The sequence below is a fragment of the Rhipicephalus sanguineus genome, chromosome 3, assembly GCF_013339695.2.
Source record: "Rhipicephalus sanguineus isolate Rsan-2018 chromosome 3, BIME_Rsan_1.4, whole genome shotgun sequence".
Taxonomy (NCBI): domain Eukaryota; kingdom Metazoa; phylum Arthropoda; class Arachnida; order Ixodida; family Ixodidae; genus Rhipicephalus; species Rhipicephalus sanguineus.
Window position 1 is genome coordinate 79,798,191 of NC_051178.1, and position 14,550 is coordinate 79,812,740.

Below are 14,550 nucleotides of genomic sequence, written 5' to 3' on the forward strand. Positions count from 1 at the left end.
TATTAGATGCTTGCGAAAAATTGTTTTATGTGTTCTGTTTGTTTTAGTAAAATAATGGCAATTTATATTTTGACGTACGATACGTTTTCTAGCGGCCAAGCCATTGTCGTCATTTCTAGCCAAGCCATTGTCGAACCACGGAAGCATGTTAATGACTTTTGTGGTTAGTCAGGCACGTTTTTCTCGTGGTGCACGGCCATAACACGGTGTGAACAATATGTACGCATTAGTCCGCTTTTTGAACAGCTTCGACAAGAAAGAGTACGTAGTGCCGGTTCACAACATCAAGGACTTCCACCCGGCAAACAAGGACGACTTCAACAAAACTAAAGTTTATACGACACTCTGGATCGACGAAGACCCGGAGAGAACAGGATCCTACACCTGTCGAAATCTGCTGCTGGCAGGTAAGTAAATGAATCTAGCAATTTATTGCGATTTGACACCATAAGTAGCGTCATGCCAAACGCATCACACATATCACATCGGTCTCTGGCCGCAGCCCGTGCCCGCCAGCAGTATTGCTGACACGTACGATATATCGCATGAGCGATCAAGGAGCATATGCTCCCACGTGCTTATAGTCGTGTGACCTACAAATAACGCTATTCGTTATTGTTATGCTTGTATGCTTGTGGGATTAATGTTGGAGTCATCGTAGCTAAAACAAATTATGTTGCTTGCTGAACAGCTTTTGCCGGCCGCATATGGTATTAACCATAATATACCATGCAGAAATGTCAATACTTATAACTCTGGCTTGTTGCCCTTATGTTAAATTTAATACTTATGCTGAACAAAGTTGCTTTTTTTCAGTGGGGCAGAACTGTTAAACACACACTCTAAAAAAGTAAAAAGGGTGTCTTTTTAACCCACAACAATAATCGTCATCTGGCTTGCTTGAGCTGCCTTTCTTGAAAACGCGGCGCTGCCCACTTTCTTATCAAGAACGCTATACGTCACGCTGATAACGCGTGTCGTTCGTGACCATAGAGTACCGGGCGCGCGGCGATAATGCAAGCAAAATAACGCAAGATGACGATTATTGTTGTGGGACACAAAGCCGCCCATTTTACTCTTATCTTTCTTTGGGTGTATGTGTGTGTGTGTGTGTGTGTGTGTGTGTGTGTGTGTGTGTGTGTGTGTGCACATGTTGAACAGCAGCTGCAGCTTTTCCAAACTAATAGTGACGCATTTTGGCTTTATATTTGTGCATAACAGACTCGGAAGAAGAGTTGCATAAGCAAAGAAGCAACAAGCGTCTTCCGCGCCCTGTGATAAATGCTTCAGACATTGAGCATGAAGAACTCATCGACCTCGACTTGCAGCAGCCAGCAGCAAACATCACGGTGACTGCAAAATAGGTACTACACTAAGTGCTCTAAACTTTTGCCATGTTTCAGTCGAACATTGCTTATTTGTTTTCATTTCTTTCTGCAGGCACACAAAAAGCTTAAACAGAGTCAGGCAGCATCCAAAAGTGCTGCTTATGACAACATACTGAGTCAACATGCCTCAAGTGCGCTGGAAAAAAATAAAGCCGCCCGAGGGTCTCAAGTAAGCATTAAAATGTACACTTCTCGATTTTATTCATTCCTTTTGAACTCCTTACTATTCTTTGTGCACAGTCATCTTAAAAAAGGTACGAGATCACCGACAAGAAGAAATCCAAGAAAGATACCTGGCAGGAGCCTGACGAAAAAGTACTGAGAGAGCGCAATGAACTGAGACAGACAGTTGCTGCCATGAGTCAAAGATTGGACAGTATGGACTGCAAACTTACAATGAGTAAGTGCACTGTCGTTTGTTAGATTGCTATATATTTGTTGTCAAAGGCGGCTTTGGTGGAATCTGAAACGTTTCAGTGGTTTGTGTTACCTGAGTTTCCACAGAGTATCGTGAAATGTGAAGTCACGAAGGTCATTACCGGACAGGTTTAGCTGGTGTCAAACTGCAAGTGAATCTGTGTTTCTGTATAAATATATGTCAGGGGAAGATAACTCAATGTTAACTGGATAATGTGTCAAGCAAATGAGTGTCTTCTTAGCTTCTGTTTACTTTGATATATATAACCTTTCAATTTTTTTTGCAAACCGTGCACCCAGAAACTTTTACGGTTTGCAGTTAAAGCTACAGAGTGATATAACTCTCCTTGAGTATAGCCATTTAAATTTAGCTATGGAACTGAGCCCTTGCTTGTACAGCAAACCTTGGGCCGAGTTATATAATATTCATTCTGCCATGGGGTGCAGCGATGTATTGATGATTTGAAAGATAGGTACCACTTTTCTTTGCACGTCTGAAATTGTGCATTTAAGTAGTGTAGGTATCATTCGCGACAAACTGCATTGTCATGGTTTTGTTCGGCGTAGAATGCAACCCGCCACCGTGGTCTAGTGGCTAAGGCACTCAGGTGCTGACCCGCAGGTCGCGGAATCGAATCCCAGCCGTGGTGGCCGCATTTTCAATGGAGGCGAAAATGCTTGAGGCCTGTGCGCTTAGTTAGCTGCACGTTAAAGATCTCCAGGTGGTCTAAATTTCCCGAGCCCTCCACTACGGCGTCCCTCATAATCATATGGTGGTTTTGGGACGTTAAACTCCAACAAATAATTAATTCAGCGTAAAAATAAAGACACATAAGCTAAGACAAGTGGTGGCTTTCTTCCAGCCCTGTACATCTGATAAGACGATTACGTCAAATGGGTCATGCACGCTTTCCTCAGATTGTTGTGGCATGTACTATCGGCATCAAATGAAATGCGAACCGTGCGAAGCATTAGCAATGGTACATTGCGTGCTGCCCTGTCATCACTATGGAGATGCACAGTGCTACCAAACGGGAGCACTGCGCATCTGTCGACGGTGATGACTGGATGGCGTGCACTATACTATTTCTAATGCTTTCCGCTGTTCACTTTTCATTCGACGCTGATAGTGCAACACCTTATTTTATGTGCTCTTATATTGATTCATAGTATTACTGGCATATCTTTATCAATTTTTTTTCTATCTCTTCAGTTCTAGAAATGCTACAAGGGACGAGTGTGCGGCAGCCTCAAGGGACACGGACTAGTGAAAGTGCCCCGCAGCTTCAAGGAAGACTGACACGCGAAAGTGTCCCGCCTCCCAAGAGAGCACAGCAGTCCCCTGCAGGTAAAGTATGCTCACCTGCATGAACGTTAATGTTACGAAACTTTCTTGCTGGTCAAAAAGCTAAACCTTCAGCCTTTTGACTAGATATTAAGAATTAGAGTTGCATCTTGATAACAGCCACAGTAAATTGTTTTGCTTGTACTTTTTCTCTACTGTGTGTACAGATTTTGGGGCGACTGAGCGCAGAGAAGTTGAAGCTGAGCAATTGCACCCAGCTCCCACAGCAACGTCGCTGGCAGCGTGTGTAGACACATCAACGGGAAACCTGCACAGCCAATCCAAGCCTTCTACAGGGCCACTGCCCACAGGTAGAAGCTCAAATGCTTTGAATGTCTTGTGTCAATGCTATTATTTTGATATAATTCTCAACTTTACTTATTATTTCTCATCGGCAGCTGACTCAAAGGCCACCCACGTTCCATTCACGGAGATTGGTGATGGCAAGGTAAGTGAACCACTCTGTTCTCTTCATTTCTTTTCTAATCAGCTTGCTTTGACTTGCAGTATCATGTGAAAAATGGTCTAATTATAGGGAGCCATCAAGCCGAGAAAATATTGGGCCACAAAAAACCTTCCCTTGTGGTAAAGGACATGGCCCAGGCCATATGGGGCCGTGAAGGATTGGCTGAACGAAGCTATGGGGGCAAGCTAGCCCCCAAGGATTATAATAATCCCACTGCTGTAGTGCGGAAACAGCTGAGCCCAGAGAAGGTTGCTTTGATTATTGGTAAGGTTGTGGTAGATTTGTGCTGTGCATAATTATGTGTCTCCCATAGCTGTTTTAATTGCTGTCTTCTTTGCAGACACTGTGACACATTGGGGCTCATGCAAGGGTGTTCCTGTAAAAGAAACAGTGGACAAATTTGTCCACAATTCTGTCACAGAAAATACAGGACATCAGGCGGGACAAGAAGAAAGAAAACTAAATGCTTGAAAAATACCACTCTTGTAAATGAATAAATTATTAAAACTAATTCCTGTTTCCAGTTTTCACTGAAGTGCTCAAGTGGCCACTGTGACCACTTGGCAAGTGGATATGTTAGACAGGTGGTCCTGGATTTGAAGTGAAACCACTTGAACCTGGATTTGAAGTGGAACCACTTCACAAGTGGTTCCACTTGTCAAGTAGTTCCACTTCAAATCCAGGTTCAATAATCCACTTCAAGTGGTTCCACTTGGAGAAAATATTTGCCTGGGGTTGTTTGTTTGATCCGGAGATAAATTGCGTTACCTGAATTCACGACACTCTATTGGTGTGTATACTCAATTTATTGTTACCACTTAATTGGCTCTTAAATGCCACTCGACCCTGAGGGCATTATAAATAAATGCATGAGTAAAGAATGAATGTAGAACCAGCACTTCATTACGATCAGCGCAAACGGAACACACGAGAAAAAGAAACGACGACACAGGCGCTGTCTAACAACGGAATGTTTATTAGAAAAAAAAACGCCAAAGATATATATAAGTAAGAAAGATCAACAACAAAAACGTACGCCCCCCAAAGATAACCAACGACCACTGCAAAAAACTGGGGAGAGGCGAAGCATGTAGGAAAGGGTGTCTCAGCTCCACTAACGTGAAACCTATGGAGGGACGAAGCATGCAGTGTGCGCCGGTGTTTCCCACAGCAAAATCACTGCTAATGGGTAATGAGAGACAGAAGAAAGATTAGACACAGAGACCTGCAGTCCGCCTTTGGTTAACGTGCACGCCGCGAATCTTTATTGTTCACCTACGCAGAAGAGAAATCTCCCACCGGCACTACATTGCAGGTCAAGATCCAGTGCCTATATATAAGGGGTGGCCGGTGAACAGTTGTGCAGCGCGAGCAGTCGGTTTTTTAGGGGCGAAGCTCCTTAAGGCGGCACCCGTTCGTCCCTCGTAGTAGTGCGTAACCAGTCGTAACGCTAGTACCAGATCTTGACCTCCAAGGTGGTGCCTGTGGAAGATTTTTCCTGTGCGTTGTTGAAGAATAAAAAATTCGCAGCGTGCGCGTTAACTAAAAGCCGAATTCTTCTGTCTCTCATTCCCCATTAGCAGCCATTGGCATGTTCCAGAAGGAAACGTTAGTAGAAGTAGAAGTGTAAGTGTTAGCTAAAAGCCGACTTCTTCTGTGTCTCATTCCCATTAGCAGCCATTGTTTACCTCCAAGGTTGTGCCTGGTGAGATTTCTCCTGTGCGTGATTAAACAATAAAAATTTTGTTGAAAACGCCGTTGATTGATGAAATAAACCAACGAAAGACGCCAGATGTTTTCTAAAAGCAAAACGAAAGAACGCCAGATGTTTCTGAAGCGAAACGAAAAGACGCTAGCTGCTTAACGAAAGACGCCAGATGTTTTCTAAAGCAATGGTTTTCTAAACAATGAAAATTCACAGCGTACATGTAAAATTAAAGTGAGCTGCAAGTCGTCATAACTCATCGAACCTTTAGTATAAACGAGCCCGATCTCACGTCGGTGATGATGCACTGGGCAGAATTCACGGAAGATTCACGGTTTACCGATGAACCTCCGCAGCTTCGCCCACTCATCATCATTCACTCCGTGGATATGCTGTGATTTTTTTTCAGTCAATAAACTCGCTAGCAGACTGCGTCTTCGTTGCCTATCGCGGGCGAGGGCGCGTTCTAGTACCTTGCGAGCAGGTAGTTCAGCGTTCACCACAGAAAGAGCGTTTCCATAGTCAACGCGCGCCACCCGCTCTCTCTCGCCACATGGTGAGCGCTGAGGTGGTGGCGCCCTCTCCTGCGCTCAAGCAAATTGACAGCAGATCACGATGAACGCCGCGACAGCAGACGACGACGACGATGCACGCCGACACGCCGAGACCCTAAGGAGCTTCACCCCCCAAAAATCATGCATAGATCAGAACTACGCACATTCGAGGAAAACCACTTCCTCACCAATCAGAGCAATAGAAGGGCATCTCACGTACCTGTCTTTCTTTTTTATCATTTCGAATGCATCCGCAATTTCCCGGAGCAATACTTTTTAGAATTCGTTCTTTCCTGAATCTGTAGGAGATGGGAACATTAACAAATGACCTAGTAACTATATTGGACAATGTTTTATTTGTTCTCTGCTGTGAAATATCTGCTAAAATAACAAACGTGTATCCTAATAGTTCTGAAAATCAATTTGTTTCCCCATACGTACGTTTTCCTGATATAATATTGCTGTGATCTTTGTAATAGATAGATAGATAGATAGATAGATAGATAGATAGATAGATAGATAGATAGATAGATAGATAGATAGATAGATAGATAGATAGATAGATAGATAGATAGATAGATAGATAGATAGATAGATAGATAGATAGATAGATAGATAGATAGATAGATAGATAGATAGATAGATAGATAGATAGATAGATAGATAGATAGATAGATAGATAGATAGATAGATATGCATAAGTTCATTTTCCTTGTATGCGGTGGTTAATAAGAGTAACATGAAGTGCAGGCACACGTTCAAAAAGAACAAAATGTACATTTGTTGGACGTTTCGACTGGGGACCATCAAGAGTTGTGTGGACAGGTACAGTCCCTGAATTCATACGCGTTTGCTCTGATAGAAGTGCGAGGAAAGACTTTTATTAAAAGGCGGCCTCATGGTAAGAAAATGGCCACATCACCTGCGGATGCAGTGGCCATTCTTTTGTTATTGTTAATAGAACTCTTGTTGCCGGAATAGCACGTGAGCGGGGCAAACAAAAGTGACGGTAGGATCTTGTTTTTCTCAACACAGAAGGTGTAATAATCAATGCAGTTGTCACGTTTAAAGTAAGGTGTAAGTGGAAGTGAATTACTTGCAAACTAACGAAGCCAATTGAAGCTTGAGCGACGAAATTAAGGCAAATAAGTATATTCATGTCATTCTCGCCCTAGCTAATTCACTATTAATTGTAGCTACCATGCAGACCAGTAAAAGAAGTCCTTCTAGAATATCTTGTAGAAAGCTTTATGCTCGCAGTGATTGTCGCAAACCGGCGGCGGAAACTCCGCGCTGACAAACAATAAGCAACAGCTCCAACGCGAAGATTACAGCAAACGTAAAACGCGGTGACTTTCGTTCATGTTATTTACCATCTAAAGACTTTCCGTGCTGGCTGAGTTGACACTTTTTTACTTCATGCGTCTTCGCTATTCGTCTTCTTTTTGCAGCAAATGGCTCTACAAAAGAAGCAGCTTGTAATCGGCGAAGGAAACAATGTGGGTTATATAAGAGCTGTTTTTTAGAATATACAGGTTTTTCGACTTAAAGTACTATGACAATAAGGCACCAGTCGGTTGCGTGCACGAATTTGAAATTGAGGCGGAAATTCCTTGCTGATTTTAAAGATACGTTGAAATGATTAGCGAAAACTTATTCGTTGTACGTATAATTTACAACTTCAGGGCATTTGTTTATGTGAAAAACTTGTAGAACGTCACATTTAATGGCATACTCGTCGCTTACAAATAAGAAATGTGGACTTAGTTTTATATAATAATAATCGAATTTGAAGGCCCCGATCTAAGCGATGTCAAGACTGGGCGCTTCAGGTGCGGAGAAAATGTGGCTGCTGTGTTATGTAATACCGGAACCTCCTGCATAACAAGGAGAAAGCTTTTCGTGGAGCACATCTTAGTTTTAGGCAGAACATTTTCACTGCACAGTAGCAATAACACCATAAGCGGTAAGCGTTCTTACGGTGTCATCTTCGAAGTTGCGGTAAGAGAGAAGAATGCTTGTTTTTGACAAATTGATAAAACCGGTGTTTGAATAGTCGCAAGATTTAAAACAGCGGAAAGAGGCACGGACAAAAGAAGGCGATACATACAGGACGAGACCTAGCAGGAATGGCGGAGAAGAATCTAGTGAAATTCTGTGTCAGAATCGCGAATTACAACTCGAAACACTTGGTGACCATTGCGTCGTCATGTGTGCTTTGTGACAAAGGACGCAGTAGGCTTGGCAAACATATGGAAATTGCTTCCGTTCGATGGGTAGCGACGCGAAAATATCCGCTAAGGGTCATTCGGGAAACGTCCACAAATTTGAAAAAAAATTACACATAGGCAATTATCCGACATGAAGCAGTGCTTAAAGGGGCACTAAAGAGCAAAACGATTTTTCTGATATTAGTAAAGTACTCTTTCACGATACCAAAAACACCACGCTTGCTGCCAGAAGACGCTTAGTAAGCGACAAAGCACGCAAAAACAAAATGTGGGTGGCGCCGCCACCTTGAAGTTTCCGCACCATTCGCCATGACGTCACATGAATTGACGGCGCCTACGAGGGACTACGTAGTTCCCATTCGGTAAAAATGAAGTACATTGTCCTCTGAGGGGGCCATAGACTTAGCATACCACGTTTAGGGTAGTTTTGTTGAGCCAGTGGCGCCAAAAAGCGATAAGTACACTTTGAAATTCGTGACGTCATGCGGGGAGATTTCGGCATGAACTTTAAAAATGATACTTTGAACTTGATTTTCTCCTCCATTTATAAACCTATGATGGCGAAATTACCGACATTAGAGTTCTCAGAGCACAATTTATCCATCTAAACCGATTCACTGTTTCTCTTTAGTGTCCCTTTAAGCTCGCCTCCTCGGAAAAGCAAGCAGTCGAAGATAACGTTTTGTCTTATACCCTGTAAACCGACGATCAGTACTCGAACTTCTGAGTGTCCCGGTTCAGAGCACGGCAATGCGACTTCGTGTTCCACCAGTGGTACATGTCCGGCACTACAGAATTCTTCTTGAAGTCTTCGCTGTACAGCTTGCGGCACAAGTTGCACAAATCGTAGCCACTTAACGGTTCAACTTTGTACTTGCTTTTCCACTGGAAGTGCCTCTCGTACGTAGTGAAGTTTCTGGCGACTTCATTAAGGTGGTGAGCCAAGTGCATTGGCGACTCGAAGCTGAGGGCGTCGATGTATGATCCGGGCGGTGCAACGTCACTGTAGTTTGCTCCTCCAAACACGACAGGGATGATGTTGTACAGCAGCATTTTATATAGCTTCTCGGTGACGTAGTCCTTGCAGATGCAGTTCTCGAACGATAAGTAGAAGAAGTAGTTTTTCGCGAACAATTCGCGGCAGTCGAACGTCTTGTCCTTAGGGCATACGTTTTCGCCGCACTTGCCGTACACGTCGACGTAGAGGTACTTCTGCAACTCTTCTATGTAATGTTCTCGCTTTCCGGATGTCTTGCAGCTGCTGACGGCCCACACGGCTGTCTTGTACTTTCCCTTCCAGGTGTTCTTGAGTGACTCCTTGGAGTACGGTCGCTCAGCTGGCCTGAGTTTTCTGATGGTGGCATAAGTATTTAGGACATCCGAGTCGAGCCTGCATGCGAGAGGAGGAAACAGAGTATTTTGAGATGTGGACACGACTACATAAAAAGTGTTGTCCGACAAACAATGCAAAGCGGAGCGGCAATAACGCCTGCTTGAGGGGTTGTATTCGATTGCTGTGGTTCTGAAATCTGCGTGCTTGCTCTATAAAATTTTCATTCACTGTTGTGAATAACATGATATTCGGTTCATTCAGTGTTCTGAGGTAACGGAACTACAAGTGATATTAATTTATACCGACAGCACATGGTAAAAACAAATAGCGTAAGTACCGTTAGAGGCATAGATTATAAATTATCTGTTAAAGTCAGAAGCGCCACGTAAGATACGAAGGAACATCTTAAAGAAGCCTACATAATTCTCCTTGATGGGTACCTCAGTGGCACTACAGAGGCTCCACGGCTGTCTATATCTGCCGTCAGAGGCCACGGGAGAATTTTGCCGTCGCTTGCAATATCTGTATCAATATCCGTTAACGCTTTGGCTTCGCCGAGAAAATTGGAGAACGTGACAATCAGCGGTATATTCATGCTTTCTATATAGAAAATATATTGCAAATGGTGGTGTTTCATTGATTTCCTATATAAGCTTAGGTCATAATCAGACTTGTACTCGTCACAGAAAATTAGTAAGCGATTACAAATAAAATTGCTTCCTTGAAAATGTAATTGATTACATTGGTCAATTACAGGCACAGAAACGGAATTGAACACCTGCAGAAATGTAATCGATTACTTTTGTGTTACTTTCCTTGAAATGATTATTGTTTATTCAAACTAAAATGAAGTACCATGGCTCGCATGGTAGAGAAAAGGCTTGGAGGCTTACTGTGGCTTCTGCGATATAGTGTTACACGTTGTGAACTTTCAACAGGAGATGTTTTTCAAAGTTGGCGTCGCTGATTCTTCCATGTTTCCTCGTTAAGAAGTCAGCGGCTACCGTGAACGCTATCTGAACACATGCGCTGGAGGGAAGGGCAGTATTATAACGTAATAACCTTGCGCACCAGCTCGCAGTTGGGCAGTGCTTCGATGCTAGTGCTCATGTTCTCTATGCAGCGTCGCGCTTCGCTTTTGCTGGTGCTCGGGTAAGGCGTCGCAGGTAAGGCCAAGGAAAAAGTGAAAAAATTGGCTCTTTTTTCACCTTTCCCTTGGCATTACCTGCGATGCCTTACACGGTGGGTCCCTAAAGAGCGGCCGCGTGCTCTTTCGGGACGAATACTGCCGTAAAAGACTGGTTAGAACTTGATTTTCGAAAATAAAGTAATTTATTACCGGTAATCAACTACAAGAAAATATAATTGAATTATCCAGAATATTACAGTTTCAAAACAATATTCGATTATATTATAAAGTTACAAGGAAATGCAATTGATAAGAAGTAGTCGAATACCCTTAACGCGTCACGTACAACTCTGTTCATAACGCACAGCCCTAAAATTTTTAACTGTTGCGCACGATTACAGCGGAGCTCCTGTCACTCGTTTTACTAATGGGGATGCCGATTAATTTTTCATATAGAGGAGGGGAGCTGGGTGCAAAATAGTTTAAAATCGAGTCATTACGTAAGCTAGCTAACAAATGCGAAACCAAGGGATGAAGCGAATGAATTATCGTAGAAAGCGACATGAAGAACAAAAAGCGGCAAAACGTTGCCGTAGATTTCGGCGTAAAGCATAGGAGATGCGCTGTATCGTGTCCCAGTGAGAGCAAAAACGAAGACGCTGATTTTTTTCTGTACTATATATCCGGACACTTTGTGAAATTGGCTAATGACAAGCGGTGCACAAGGCGATATATGTCACTTAAACCTAAAGCCTGCACTTCAGTTTCGCGCTCTTCAAAAAAATGCACACCCACACAGCTTTTGGAAACACTCAGGACAGCCTGTACATAGTATCAAGTCACGAAAACGCCGTTCTCAGTATCTGTCTAATGCAGGGTTTCGCGCACGTAGCTGCTGAAACAGCTGGTGTGCACTAAAGCAGGAACCGGTGGTTCCACGAAAGTGAGGAGGCTGCTGCTCCTCCTCATGACAAAACAAACAAAAAAAAAAAACATGGAGGCGACGTTAATCCTCGATTTAGGCGTCCTGTAGTAGTGCTCGCCGCTAGGCGTCCATGTGTCCTGGTGTATTCCTCTGGTTCAGTTCGTGTTTCGTTCGACCGCCGAAATGCTTCTCAAAAGACACGTAGAAAGGAGATCGTGGTTGATTGTGCTCCACCATGTAAGGCAACGATCCCAGTCACTCGGAAGAAAAGTGTCAGCTCTGTCAATGAAGCCACTGAATTTTCATTATTATCTTGACAATTAATTCGCCCCTATCTTAAGCAAACTTATAACCCGGTATTGTACGTCTTTAATATAGCCCTCAACTGGAACGGAACCGTCGCTTTCAGTACCGGTTTTATTTTTTACAGACGCATTGTCTGAATGTTCACAAAACCGGAACTGCTTGGTAGAGAAGCAAGTGTATCATTCGCCACTCGTGCCACTAATCAATTAATCGCTCACTCTACCACCCACCTGTAAGTCATGGTCCAGTTGAAAGTATTGTTGAGACTCTTGAGCAAGATGACGGGAGTGTGCCACGGAGGTTCGAGAGACCAGTAGACCCACTTTTGAAAAGGGGCCCTCTCTTGCGGCATGTGTGCAGGATCGGTGTCACGGCCGTAGAAGACAACGGCGTCGCTGACGCTCAGCATGCGCCGGTCATTGGCGATATAGCATCTATGAGAACATCCTCGGTACTCGAGCTCCGCCACTCCTTCCTCCGTGAGGCCCGAATACCAGTCACCATAAATAGTTGTCCAGAACAGCATTCTCGGAAGATCTGGTTTTCCATCGGGTCTTGTGCGGTCGTAAAATGGTCTCCAGGTATTATTTCGAGGTGGACTCTCTGCGAAATTGAACAATCCATGTTTCGATAAGAGTGCGCAGGAAAATCGATGGAGATTATAGCAACCTCGCATAAAGAGCCAGTAACTCAGCTTCCATTTGGTGCCGTTCTGACCAAGTTTTCTTTTTTTCTACTGTGTATCAAGGCAGCGCTGGCTTTATTGAGGACCTCACGCTTCATGCAAGCTGAAGATTTGCATAAATGTGGAGCTTCAGCATAGCTTACTTAGATTTAATTTGGAGTCGTAGAATATTCCTTAGCTACAGTTTGTCTACGCGAAGCAAACTTAGTAACACCGGCCTGGCCTAGAATTTTTCCCGTTTCGCTTTCTTCATGGACAATAACTGACCTCAACCTTGCACATCCTATTCCAGATATGAAGTCATTGTACTGGTTGTTCTAGCTTAAAACTGCTTCGGAAAGAAACACTACATGAGTGTCATCTAGTGGGAGGAGTGCCTTTAACGCATGGAATATTGCGTGGCAGATGCGCAGAATCGCGCCAGGCGTTAAAACGTGTGATTTGCTCAACGAGCGGGTGTTTTAAAGGCACACCCATTAAAAGCGCTCAGACATATTTAATCATCATCAGCAGCAAAAGCAACAACAACTTGAGTAGCTGCGTAGGTTCGCTTGTTGCCTTACGGACGCGTAGTGGGCCTTTCGATGGTTCGCAAAGGAAAAATTACGGCGTAGTGTTCACTGCGCAATTGTACTTGTAGTTGGAATTCTAGGATAGTTTGAAACGGCCAATGTTACGCACATAGAAGTTCGTTTCCTTACGGCAGGGTTGAAGCATGCACCGAGTACCGAAGCCGGGCCAGTAATTGAAAAGGCGGTGCACACGGGGCCCGATTGCGCTAGCGCCTACTACTCTTACAGGCGAAGCTCAAGCGTCCTCAAGGTTTATGGCTGTGCCCATTTATCGCTTCACCGCTTTTAGGTTTCGTCCTTACTTTAGAGGATGGTCAATTCTACCCATACTATACTTTCTCACGTCGGCTAACATACGATTGCTGATTAACTTCAGAACCTCTGCCAGTTTTCTTTGTCTGTGAGGTTCGGGGCGTTTATGCTTTGCGATTTCTTAATAAAGTTTCTTGACTCTCCTGGGGGAGCTTTCCGGTGTCCTGTCTAGCGACCTTACCTACGACTTTTATTGCGTACTCCGTAATTATACTTAGGTTATCGTTCACTGCGTCAACGCTAAGGCCCGCTTCTTCGGTTAGAGCGAAGTATCTGATCTGGAATGCCATCCGGAATTTGTGTACTTTTTTTTCTTCGCGTAACTAATTTGCTGGCTCCTTGCGTACCTGTTCCTTCCGTTCCTTCCTCAAGTCTAGCCGAATTCGACACCTTACCATCCTATGGTCCCTCCATCTGGCCTTGCACTTCCACATCCTGCGCGTTGCCAGGGTGTGTGCACAGCACGAAATCTATTTTATTTTTAGTCGTGCCACTAGGGACTCTCCACGTTCGCTCGCAGTTATTCCGTTTGCGGCAGAAGGTATTCGTGACGTGTAAGAAACTTGGAGAACGCTTTAACTTCGCCTTCAAGAGTAGAACGCGATAGCGTAATCGAGCTCCGTGGGCATCGCCTTCTCAATTGCTAGCCTGGCTTCTGTTCTCAGTGCATGCCTCAACCGTGCCGCAAGGAAACGAACGACTATGTGCGTAACAGTGGCCATTTTAAACTATCCTAGCATGCCTACTGCAAGTACAGTTGTTAAGTGCCCACTACTTGGCAATTCTTCCTTTTGAAATTTGGCCATGTACCACTACGCGGCCATAAGGTGCCACGCGCACCCTCGCAGGTGCACATGTTGTAATGGGTGGGCAGCTTTAAACCATCCACCAGTTGCACACCTCAGAAGTTTTTACGCCTGGCGCGAATCTACGCCTCTGCCACGCAATACTACGTGCGCTAAGGAGACTCCTTCCACTATTTGACAACTACTGGAAGGAGACTTTGTGGTAGAATACCTGCTTGTCACGCAGACAGCCAGGGTTCGATTCTCACTCAAAGCTAAGATTTCTATTATTCATTATATTTTCATCTTTCTCGATTTTTCGGTCATGGACAAGATAATTTTTCGCTTACAACCAACGATGCCGACACCGACACCAACACTTACATCAGAATTTATG

The 14,550-nt window shown here is 44.0% G+C and overlaps 2 protein-coding genes across 4 annotated transcripts in view; one reads left to right on the plus strand and one right to left on the minus strand.

Annotated features, from left to right (window-relative positions):
* Nucleotides 1-1,662: 1,662 nt before the first annotated feature.
* LOC119385610 (uncharacterized) lies at nt 1,663-4,127 on the plus strand. Its single transcript, XM_049413241.1, has 6 exons — nt 1,663-1,788; nt 3,019-3,153; nt 3,318-3,461; nt 3,549-3,598; nt 3,658-3,880; nt 3,957-4,127. The coding sequence occupies exons 1-6, from the start codon at nt 1,746-1,748 to the stop codon at nt 4,085-4,087; spliced, it is 726 nt and encodes a 241-aa protein (XP_049269198.1). The 5' UTR covers nt 1,663-1,745; the 3' UTR covers nt 4,088-4,127.
* A 2,433-nt stretch (nt 4,128-6,560) lies between these two features.
* The window catches only part of LOC119386781 (alpha-(1,3)-fucosyltransferase C), a 107,730-nt gene continuing 99,740 nt past the window's right edge, over nt 6,561-14,550 (minus strand). For all 3 annotated transcript variants that reach the window (XM_037654055.2, XM_037654054.2, XM_049413239.1), the window contains exons 3-4: nt 12,030-12,402; nt 6,561-9,496 (exon numbers count right to left, since the gene is read on the minus strand). In XM_037654055.2, the coding sequence (XP_037509983.1) occupies nt 8,815-9,496; nt 12,030-12,402 (1,055 nt within the window). In that variant the 3' untranslated portion in view covers nt 6,561-8,814. The remainder of the gene's footprint in view (nt 9,497-12,029; nt 12,403-14,550) is intronic.